This window comes from Camellia sinensis, chromosome 6 (assembly GCF_055761805.1).
Source record: "Camellia sinensis isolate YWXY chromosome 6, ASM5576180v1, whole genome shotgun sequence".
NCBI lineage: Eukaryota > Viridiplantae > Streptophyta > Magnoliopsida > Ericales > Theaceae > Camellia > Camellia sinensis.
In genome coordinates this window covers 186,848,653-186,860,409 of record NC_138966.1, presented here as the reverse complement: position 1 = coordinate 186,860,409, position 11,757 = coordinate 186,848,653, and the positions used below count along the sequence as shown (strand labels likewise).

Below are 11,757 nucleotides of genomic sequence, written 5' to 3'. Positions count from 1 at the left end.
AATTCAAATAAATTTTGTCCAAAAAATTAATATTAGGACCGACCCGATCCACACCCAGCACGGCTCGATTTGACGGCAGCGCGCGTAGTGGTTTGAGCCAAAGCCCACTTTGTCCATAACTCCTTCCTTCTATAAACTTGGGGTGCCTCGTGGGGCCCAACCCAAATATTCTCACCTAAAACTTATATACATACATAAGTTCTCTTGAAGTTTCAATGTGTAACAATCATTTCAAGGAAACTCACATTTTACTTCTTTAATTGTCCATTTCACGAATTTGAAAACGACGTCAACTTCTCATTCACTTATAAATGGTTTTGACGAACCATCTTCATCATGTGACTTGCCATGTGGCAAAGAACACGTCACATCATTGGTCCCACCCCAAAAGCGTGTGGGACCCACTCAAATTTGAGTTCAAAATTGACCCAAAATAAGCCTATAAAAAATCATAATTCCAATAGTTTCACCACTAAACTTGCTAATCGCTCATGATTAAGGGTGAATATCAGAGTGAGTTTGGTTGGGTAACAAAAATGGTGTCTAAGTCCACTGTGGGCTAAAGTCAAAAATTTTAGTCTCAACTGAGGCCTCGTTTGGGAACAGGCTTTTTTAGTAACTTTTTGACTTTTTGGCTAAAATGTGATGTAAAAAAAATTAGTATGTTTGTGATGACTTTTTGACTTTTTACGAAAAGATGTGCAAAAAGTAGAGAGAAAAGAGAATCTTTGAATTTTTGGTATGTGTTGTTGGCTTTTTTATTTTTTTAGTAACTTTTTGACTTTTTAACTAAAAGAGGCACTTGCCAAACGAGAAACCCTATTTAATGGGCCAGTTTAGGAGAAGTTATTTACTAGTCTTGAGTATGGTGAAGTGCTCCAAGAATATTGTGATTGATAAAAAAAAATAATATTTAATATATGATATTTGATAATTGATAAAAGCATTACTACATGGTGTCCAAGGCCATCTAATAATTTTTCATTGTTTAGATGAGCTACAAGCCAAGATCCAAACCTACTTGAGCTTCAATACTTTGGCCTAGGCACGTGCCTAGTCCAAGACTTATTCAGATTTGTCCGGACAGGTCAAATTACAAGCTTGGGCCTGGGTTTGAACCAAATGATTATCCTTGCTTGTGACCAAAGCTAGGACTTGATATTCTACTTACTTCTGACCACCTTTTTCAAGTCAAAAATGTGAAATTTTGAATTTTTCTTCATCTAAGTAATTAGGGAAATTTTTTTAACGTGATGGTTCTATAATGGCCAACATAAATGATACCTAATTTTCAACCAACTCAGGACTCGGCTCCTAAAAAATGTAAAAATGTAAAATCGGCAGTCTTATTTATTTGAAGAAGATAACTACAAGTAATTGAGACTAAAATAAAAATAAAATGGTGGTTCTTAACCATGAAAAAATAATTTATTTATCACATGATATATCAAAATTGAGTAAAGAGGAGGGTTGAGATAGAGGGACATGAGAGTATTGGAACATGGATATCTGTTTTCTTTTGCTCAAGTGATGGAAAGTCGAAAATGCTTTCCAAACAAAATTAATCCAAAAAATAGGTGACAAGTTGCCAAACACACACCTAAGCTCCCCATATGTCAAAAAGTTAGTTAAGGTAGTTGAGCTCCATACCCAATCCAATTCTTTACATTTTCTTCGCTCCACTTCCCCGCTAAAATTTCCATCTATAAATTCCCTCATTTTCTTCTCTTCCAAACATCATCAAATTCCAAATCCATCAATCAACACCTTCTACAACTTAGAATTCCATCCTACCTTAAATTTACACATGCAAATGGCAGTTTTCAAGCATTTTTCACGCTTCCTTCCATTTCTAGCAATTGCTTTGGCTGTTCTGACAATCACGGTCCGTGGCCAGGTTCAATCCCCTTGCACGGCTTCTATGCTCTCGACTTTCACCTCTTGCATGAACTTCATCACCAACAGCACCGCCAATGGAACGACGCCAACTCCAGCCTGTTGCAATTCCCTTAAGTCCCTCATGAGCAACGGCACAGGCTGTCTGTGCCTAATTGCCACCGGAAGTGTCCCTTTCCAAATACCCATCAACCGGACCCTGGCCATCTCCCTGCCTCGCGCTTGCAATATGCCCAGCGTACCTCTCAAGTGCAACTGTGAGAACTTCAGAACCAAGAACTCAAATTCAGAATTGTACCAAGAAAAATAGTGTGGGGTCTACCTTCAGCTATTTTATAGTGGAATCCATACCTAGGCTAGAATGAATCTAGACCACACTAGTTTTCTTGGTGTTTTTCCTCTGTTTTATCAATTTACTTAGGTTGCTGATTGAATTTTTTTTGGTGCTTTTTGGTCAATTGCAGCCTCTGCTGCTCCAATTCCAGCTCCAGGTAACCATTTTCGATTCAAATTCTTTTTTATCCTATGATTTGTAATCATAATTTAATTCAATTACCAAAAACATACTGATTTGTACACCAATTTTGAATAAGCTAACATTCATTTTACTAACCATGGCAGGCCCCATTGCATTTAGTCCAACTGTGTCCCCTGGGGCTCCTTCTCTAAGTCCTACAGGTATAATACATACTTCTCTCAAGGTCAAATATGTTATCTTGAAGCCATCTATAGTTTTAAACGATAATTATTAAATTTTTGTCTTTCCAATACTGATACATGTCATTATACGGGTTGGAATGAAAATCGCATGTATCAGATGGTTCTTAATACGTGTAAGTGTTCGGCTGTTATAAAGCACTTTTTTCCAACTAATAATTTTAAAAATTATTGATGATCACAGCACCTAATTTCCAATACTATTACGCTACCACATATATTGATATGTCTCCCAATACTTTTGGCTGGCAGGTTCTACTGTGCCCACACCAGTGTCACCGGCATTGGCACCGGGAACTGATACAACTTCTGACCTCACTCCATCTCCTCCAACCGTGGCATCAGATGCTCCAACTTCAAATTCAGGGATTCGGCCAGTTGTCACCCCGTCAGCCACCGAGCCATCTCACAGTTTTTCACTTTCCCTGCTGATGGCTCTGTTTGGAGCTATGGCTCTGAAGTACTTCTACTAGTTTGCCATTTTTAGTTGCTCTATATGTGTAGTAGTTATGCAATTGAGATATATTCTTTTGGGGTGTGAAAGTATTGTTTGGGTTTGTTCAGACAGTTGAGAGATATTGATGAATTATTTGTTGAATTAGCTTTGTAATATTAATGTCCTAGTGAAAAAAAAAAAAAAAAAACTTGGGTTTTTTCTTTACAATTAAATTTATGTTCATAATTATACTGGGTGCTTATAAATTACTCTATAGCAATGTCAATGAAGATGGGAATAATGTCTAAAACGCTTAAAAGCAACTCCATTGGCCGAGCTACAAGATTTTTTATTTTTTATTTTTAAAAAAAGAAGTTAGATCTGACAAATATTCATGTTTAATAGTGAGTTAATTAATAAGAAATGGCAAAGTTAAATTTTGTACTGTATTGACTCAAAGTTTAGCAAAATCATTATCTAGAAAGAAAAAAAAAACCATTTTTTTTCTTATTGCAATCACAACTTGCATAAATCAAAACTCACGATCACACAATGGCGGTGTTTGGGAACAAATTTTTTAGGGTTTTTTTTTTTTTCACTAAAAGACAAATTGATTACAAAATTAAAAAAAAAAACAAATCCAAACAAAATATCACATCAAATTCTACAATCATTTCACTTTTTTTCTCCAAACATCACATCCAACTACAAAAAACCCAACTATCTTCCCAAATACAAAAAAAAATTTCTCCAATAATATCCTACAACTAAAAAAACCCACTTCCCAAACACTCACATTCTTAAAAAATTTTAAAAAAAAAATCTATAAATTACAAAAAAATAATAATACTAAAATTTGTAATTACAGAAATTAAATTGCTCCAATTACAATTTATCTCTGCAAAAAATCGAAAACATGATATTCATCTAGATCAAGGAAATGTTCCAGTTGATTAGTGGATCATGTAAAAACTAATTGAATAATGATAAGGTTGAAGGTGGTTATGCTAAAATGACAAGTCACTATTAGAATGACATAATAATAATAATAATAATAATAATAATAATAATAATAATAATAATAATAATAACATTTTTACATCATAACAAGCCAAAAAATTAAATTTTTTTTTGGAGAAACAACAAGATAACATCATATATTAAGGCCACTCTTACATGAGCCACCTTACATGCTGTCTAGAAACTTAAACATTGTTCAGCACATACCATTTTACTGCATCAAAACAAGCTCTGGCCTCAGTCATCAAAGCTGACGTTGCAACAAAATAAAATTTCTTCCAAGCCAATTGGTTTCCTTGTGGATCCATACCAACCCACGCTGCTCCCACCTTTACCGTATGCTCCTTCCACACCCCATCAATAACAAACCTGTCAAAACAAAAATGTGGACACCAATTCTCAGAATTAATCAGAACAAAAGAATCCCCTGCTCTATCATTGCCCACATTATTTTTGGTTGAGGCCTCACTACAAGAAAAGGGGGTAAAAAACACGGAAGCATGAGCGACGGCGGTTTTCCCGTCGCAAAAAATAGTTTTTTGCGACGGCAACATAAACCGTCGCAAATGAAGGCTTTAGCGACGGCGTTATCCCCGTCGGTAATAAAAAATGCGCGGATAGGGAGTAAATGCATCAGTATTAGCGACGGATGTTTTTACCGTCGCAAAAAAGAAATGTTTTGAGACGGCGTACGTTTGCTGTCGCAAATAGTTTACTTATTGCGACGGTAATTGTCCGTCGCAAAAAAGTCTAATTTAAACGGCGCCGTTTTATAAATAAAATACTTGCCATTTGCGACGGTGTAAAACCTACCGTCGCAAAAAGTGAAATTTTTTTTGCCCCCTTCCCTATTCATCTTGTCGTTCGATCAAAAACATAATCCAAATCCCTAAAACTTTGAAACCAATTTCTTTGCCCCAAATCCCTACGAAGCCGAACGGCGAACGGCGAACGGCGAACGGTGGTGCGGTCGTGCAGTGCTGTTGCGGCGAGGACGGCAGGTATGCTCTCTCTCTCTCTCTCTGTATATATATATACAGATCTGTATCGTATATATGTATATATATATATTGATAATATATACATTATTAAATCTGTATATATATATATAAATCTGTATCAATATATATATATATATATGTTGACAAAGCTTCTTCATTTAGATAGGGTCTTTGATCCTGCTTGTTTAACAGAAGCAGTGTATGAGGAAGGAGTGAAGAATGTTGCTTTGTCTGCTTTAATGGCATCAATGGTTATGCTTTCCTTTACATCTATCATTCTTTTTTTTTTCTTTTTTTTATTTTGATCTTTGCTACTACTTCGGAAATTACATCTATACATGTTAAACAATTTTTTTTTTTTTCCTCGTATTACAACAACAATGTTTGCATATGGGCAAACTAGCAGTGGGAAAACCTACACAATGAGAGGAATCACTGAGAAAGCTGTTAATGATATTTATAGGCACATAGTGAATGTAAGCTTCATCATACTTAATTTTATGTAATTCAGTTTTTTTATCAGGTTCGAGCATAGATAAATACTCACTTAAACCTCATCCCTAAATCATGGTGAAAACTTTCCATTTGTTTGTGGAAATTTATGCTTGACCAATGTAGGGAACTCAATATTAACATATATATATATATATACATATATTTTAATTTATCGCATTCAATCTGATTATATGTTTGTTTGGCTTCATAACAGACTCCAGAGTAAGACTTTTGTAAAAGAATTCTGGGCTGGAAATCTATAATGAGAATGTCAGGGACCTCTTGAATTTAGAATCTGGACGCAACCTCAAGGCTTTAGATGCTCCAGAGGTGAAACCTATACATACTGATTCATAGTTACAGGAACCATATGTTTCTGTCTTTTCTCCGTGCTAATATTTGTTTCATGTAATTCCTTGGATGCAGAAAGGAACTGTGGTTCGGAAGCTGGTAGAAGAAACAACAAATGATGATCAACATTTAAGACATTTGATCAGTATCTACGAGGGTAAACATTTAAAGATTCTGGTTTTTTTGTGTGCACATGTCTTGAGTGGCATTTTCTTAACCTTTTAATTAATTTTTTTTAAATGTAGCCCAAAGACAAGTGGGTGAAATCGCACTAAATGACACTAGCTCACGGTCACACCAGATAATAAGGCTGGTAAGCTTAGTAACTTGTAATGTATGTTAGCACAAGTGGATAAAACAATGTAGTCAGTTATTACCAACTTCTTACAATTATTTTTTGCAGACAATAGAAAGTACTCATCGTGAAAGTTCAGATTGTGTGATATCTTATGTGGCAAGCCTGGAAAAACAAACTCTTGCCTTCATAAATTTGTTTAACAAAGCTTTGTGCTATTAGTTTACTAAACCTATCCTTAGAGAAATTTTGGAATCATAAATTTTGAAATTTGTAGTATGGAAAGTAATTGGGCCTCTATATATATAGATAGAAAAGAAACTTGGACTGGCCTTTCTTATTCTACTTTGTTACATAAGATTATGTATGTGATGTTCAAAATTATAATATACAGAATAATGATCCATTTTTATTAAATAATTTTTGAGAATTCTACCATACACATCCATTTATCATATGCATCATTAGTTATGTCATTTTTTTTTTCTTTAGTTATGATGAATTATCTTCGTTAATTATGATATTGTTTTAGTTAAGACTTATAAGATCTTTGGTTGTGCCTCATGTGGTGTTTGGTTATGATTTATTTATTTTTTAAGTTATGACTCAGAAAGTATGAAATTATATCATTTTTTTCTTCAATTAATTGATCTCACGTGTTGTTGTATAAGTATTTCATTTTTTATGTTCTTCTGTTAAATCGGTAAATAACTAACTAGGATAAGACTACCTACCTATTTGAGAGAAATTGGATGGATAGGTGTCATGGTACATGAATACGTAGGTATTATATTTAGAGTTACTTTGATGAGATATTTTTGTGGATGTGTATGGATGATGGATAAGAGTTGGATCGATTTTCCAAAAGGATGTCGAGCGAATATATTAATGGGATTGATGAATTCCTTGTGTTTGCCTACACCAATAGGGTCGAAGGTTCGATGATCAGTTGTCCGTGTAGGAAGTGTGAGAATCGATACTATTTTGTACGAGAGGGTGTACGGGAGCATCTGATTTTGAATGGTTTTTTTAAAAAATACAAACATTGGATTAATCATGGGGAATCTTACGTATCTCTGCATGGTAATCGAGAGAATGAAACATTAGCTAATTCAGACATTGGGGATGATATGATTGGAATGATACAAGGGGTTATGGGAAATCCACATGCCGATACAAGTATTGAGGGTGATGAACCACAGGGCCCTGATCCCCATGAATTTGAACCCCAACTCGGTCCAAATGCAGAGACTGCAAAGTATTTCAAACTTCTTCAAGATGCACAAAGTGAATTGTATCCGGGTTGTCAGAAGTTCACATCTTTGTCATTCATTGTTCGACTTTTACATTTGAAGGTGCTTAATCAGTGGACAGACAAGTCTGTTGACATGCTGCTTGAGTTATTGAATGAGGCGTTCCCGTTGGGTGTGAAACTCCCGGACTCATATTATAAAGCTCAAAAGGTCACAACAGATTTGGGCTTCACGTATGAGACGTGGGATGCATGTCCCAACAGTTGCATGTTGTTTCGAAACGAGGACGCCAATCTTGATAAATGTGTCATATGCAACAGCTGTAGATTGAAATCAAATGGTGATGGTGGTTCAAATGGTCCTAACAAAGGTGGCAAATGAATAGCTGCAAAACAGATGAAGTATTTTCCTTTAAAGCCAAGGTTGCAGAGGTTGTTTATGTCATCCAAGACGGCCAAGTTAATGAGATGGCATGCAGAGGAACGAACTGATAATGGTGTCTTCAGGCATCCTGCTGACTCCCTTGCATGGAAAGATTTTGACCGTCGGAATATTAACTTTAGTAATGATTGCCGAAGTGTAAGGCTTGGCTTAGCATCTGATGGTTTTAACCCATTCAGAACGATGAACATAGTTCATAGCACTTAGCCTGTTGTGCTCGTTCCATACAACTTGCCGCCATGGATGTGCATGAAGCAACCATTTCTAATTTTAGCCGTGCTTATTGACGGCCCAAAAGGACCTGGTGACAAGATTGATGTGTACATGCAACCGTTGATTGAGGAGTTGAAAGAACTATGGAATGAGGGTGTGTCAACATTTGATGCATCAACAAATCAAATGTTTCAAATGCATGCAGCCTTACTGTGGACAATTAGTGATTTTCTTGCATACGCAAACTTGTCAGGATGGAGCACTAAAGGCGAATATGCATGTCCTTGTTGCAATAAGGAAACTACATCGTGTTGGTTGAAGCATAGTAGGAAACAATCATACTTGGGTCATCGCAGATTTTTACCTACTGGCCATAAATTCCGGAAGGATAAAGTATCATTTGATGGTACTCGGGAAGTCCGACTCAAACCTAAATTGTTGTCTGGAACTGAGATGTTGCTACAATTAGAATCTGAGGGTATTTTAACCCAATACAAGAGGGATGACCTTAAGGAGAGGCATAGGAGACAGGTACAGAAGGAGAAAGCTGGACATCGCACCCACAGTTGGAAAAAAAAGAGTATCTTTTATGAATTGCCATATTGGGAGCACAATCTAATAAGACATAACCTCGATGTGATGCATATAGAGAAGAATGTTTGTGACAATGTGTTGTGGACAATATTAGGGGTTGCAGGAAAATCGAAGGATGGCGTTAATGCTCTGCGTGATTTACAAGATATGAATATTAGAAAACCCCTACATTTGCAGTTAAGAGGGTCGAATAAAGCCTATTTACCAGCAGCACAATTCATGATGACCAAGGATGAGAAAGATTTGTTCTTGAAAGTGTTGAAGGAAGTAAGAGTTCCAGACGGGTATTCATCCAATATATCACGTCGTGCGCGCTCACATGATAGAAGTATTGGGGGTCTTAAGAGCCACGATAGTCATATTCTGATGCAACAACTTATTCCATTGGCTATTCGAAGATCGTTACCGAAAAATGTAATTGAACCCTTGATTGAATTGAGCAATTTCTTTAGACAATTGTGTTCAAAAGTGAATCGTGCAACGGATTTGCAATATATTCAAGATCGTATCGCTATAACACTTTGTAATCTAGAGAAAATATTTCTTCCGAGTTTTTTTGATATAATGGAGCACTTGCCTATACATCTAGCTGATGAAGCCTTATTGGGTGGAGCGATTCAGTTTCGATGGATGTATCCAATTGAGAGGTATCTTCTTACTTTGAAGCAATACGTGCGTAATAAAGCTCATCCTGAAGGATCAATTGCTAAAGGATATCTTATGGAAGAATGCATGAATTTTTGTGCACAATATCTCAATGATGTGGAAACCAAATCTAGTCGACCCGTGAGGAACTATAGTGGTGTTGATAATTTGGGTCATGCTATTGGTGAAAACACAAGCTTTTATCTTGATAATACTTCTTGGGTACAAGCTCATCGGTACATCTTATTCAATACAAGCACGGTTCAACCATTCATAAAGTAGGTTCAACCATTCATAAAGTAGGTTAAGTCACTCACTCAATATTTTATTATGTTTTATTGAATTTTCTACAAAATATTTTGTATTGCTAAAATTTCAATCTACACAGCGAATACCTTGAAGTACTTAAGCTCAAAATGCCTCGTGTTGACGATCATCAGCTTCGGCGTGAACATTTTGAAACTTTTCACATTTGGTTCAAGGAACGTGTATGTATTTAACTCTATAGATTCTAGTTACTTAAGTCGAACTACATTTTAAATTTTACATTTTCGTGTAAAATAGGTCCAAACTTTACGAAGGACTACTGATGTCATATTTTTTGAAGAGATTATTCTATTGGCAAATGGTCCTCATAACTTGGCAAGGAGGTTCAACGGGTATATACTGAATGGGTTTCGGTATCGAGTAAAGGCCATGGATGATCGTCGAGCCACACAAAATTGTGGTGTAGCTTTGAAGGCAGATACCATAAGTTATGCTAGTCGAAAAGACAAGAATCCTCGTGTGGGGTCTGTGTACTATTATGGACAATTGATAGATATTGTTGAGATTCGATATTCCAATGAAAAGAAACATGTGTTGTTTAAGTGTGATTGTATTGACAACATTCACGGAAAGAAAGAAGATGTCTTCAATTTCACGTTGGTGAACTTCAATCATTTGTTGTACCGAGATAATCGAATTACCAATGAACCTTTCATCTTGGCGTCCCAAGCAGAGCAAGTTTGGTATGTTGCAGACCCGTTACAACCAGACTGGCAAGTCGTGGTGAAGATGTCTCAAAGAGGTTTATTTGATATGAGTTCGACTGATCCACAAATCGAGCCATACATGAGCCAACAATTGGAAGAAAATATAATGCTTCGTGATGAAGAAGTTGGTTGGGTGAGGGAAGCTGCAGAAGGGGAAACAGTTGATGTTCAAATAGGCTGATAGTGGTGGAAACATTAGTAATTCAATTAAGGCCAACGTTGTAGTTAATCATCAATTTTTTAATTTACTTTGTCTTTGTAATTGTATTAGTTCAATTAATGTCATATTATAGTTGACGACAAACCATTGTCTATGTTTCTAATGTCAATTAATGTTATATTGCTTGCAGATTATTATGGGAAGGAAGAGGAAGCCTGATCATCCCCGGCGCATGATGTCTGATGTGCTACATAACAGGACATCAGTAGCACCACAATCAGAGGAGGCATCACATCGGCCACTATCGGAGGGGCCTTTAGTGGCACCACAGCAGCTACTATGTACTCAGCCTCCACGCCTACCATCGGTGCATCCACCATCAGTGCCACCACAGCAGCTATCATCATCAGCTTATGAGCCATCCGCAGGTATATAAATTTGCTTTGATTTGTATGAAAATTATTTAAACATACATTTATTTATGCTCATTATATATAACTTGTTTATTCTCATTGTATTTTGCAGACCCTTCGACTTCTTCACAGCCCACCTCAGGTTTATTTGATATAATTTGTATTCACATTATTTAAATTTGCATTTGTTTATTACCATTGCATATTGTTTACTGTTATTGTATCTCACAGGTCATATTAGTTCTTCATCAACCTCGACTAGGCGTGGTAGAGGATGTGCCAAGGGCATTAAAGAGTGGGGTACTGGTAAAAAGCTAGACATACAATTTGATGGAAATTACTGCCTAATAGAGGATAACGTGGCTAAGTTAACTACTCAACTTGGCATTATTGTGCGGAATGGTAACATTGTTCCTCTTACTTTTCTTGACTGGAACAATGTGCCTGATGATATTATCGATGCTATCTGGAAGGATGTGAAGGTAAAAGTATATTTTTGTCCACAAATTCGAATTCCAAAATTGTGTTATTATTATTTAAACTTTGAAATTGTGTTTTATAGGACAATTTGAATATATGTCCAGAGGAGTACAAGCCAATCTGCATGAAAAACTGCAACAGCATATGGAAGGATGACAAGAACAAGCTTAAGGCTAAGTATTTCAAGCCTAGAAGTTCTGATCCTAATCTGAAGGATGATGTTCCTATGCACATTGTGCCAAGCCAGTGGGAAGAACTTGTGGAGTGTTGGCATACTTCCGATGCTGAGGTATACAAATAAGTTATATTTATG

General features: G+C 36.2%; 1 protein-coding gene and 1 non-coding gene across 2 annotated transcripts; both read left to right on the top strand.

The window, feature by feature from the left end:
* The first annotated feature begins 1,682 nt into the window (after window positions 1-1,682).
* Window positions 1,683-3,282, top strand: LOC114312621 (non-specific lipid transfer protein GPI-anchored 20). The gene is made up of 4 exons (XM_028258879.2): window positions 1,683-2,153; window positions 2,361-2,387; window positions 2,518-2,574; window positions 2,866-3,282. Exons 1-4 carry the CDS (start codon window positions 1,808-1,810, stop codon window positions 3,084-3,086), a joined length of 651 nt encoding a protein of 216 aa, XP_028114680.2. The 5' UTR covers window positions 1,683-1,807; the 3' UTR covers window positions 3,087-3,282.
* Window positions 3,283-5,758: 2,476 nt separating this feature from the next.
* LOC114312633 (uncharacterized) lies at window positions 5,759-11,108 on the top strand. The gene is made up of 5 exons (XR_014331890.1): window positions 5,759-5,895; window positions 5,992-6,073; window positions 6,162-6,229; window positions 10,742-10,979; window positions 11,077-11,108. It is a non-coding gene; the product is annotated as an uncharacterized LOC114312633 (transcript).
* The last annotated feature ends 649 nt before the right edge of the window (window positions 11,109-11,757 follow it).

Excerpts from the sequence above, each read along its gene's own strand:
- LOC114312621 (XM_028258879.2), top strand. The coding sequence starts at position 1,808 with ATGCAAATGGCAGTTTTCAAGCATTTTTCACGCTTCCTTCCATTTCTA. Across the intron at positions 2,154-2,360 it reads CGTACCTCTCAAGTGCAACT|CCTCTGCTGCTCCAATTCCA; the intron begins GTGAGAACTTCA and ends GGTCAATTGCAG. Across the intron at positions 2,388-2,517 it reads TGCTCCAATTCCAGCTCCAG|GCCCCATTGCATTTAGTCCA; the intron begins GTAACCATTTTC and ends TAACCATGGCAG.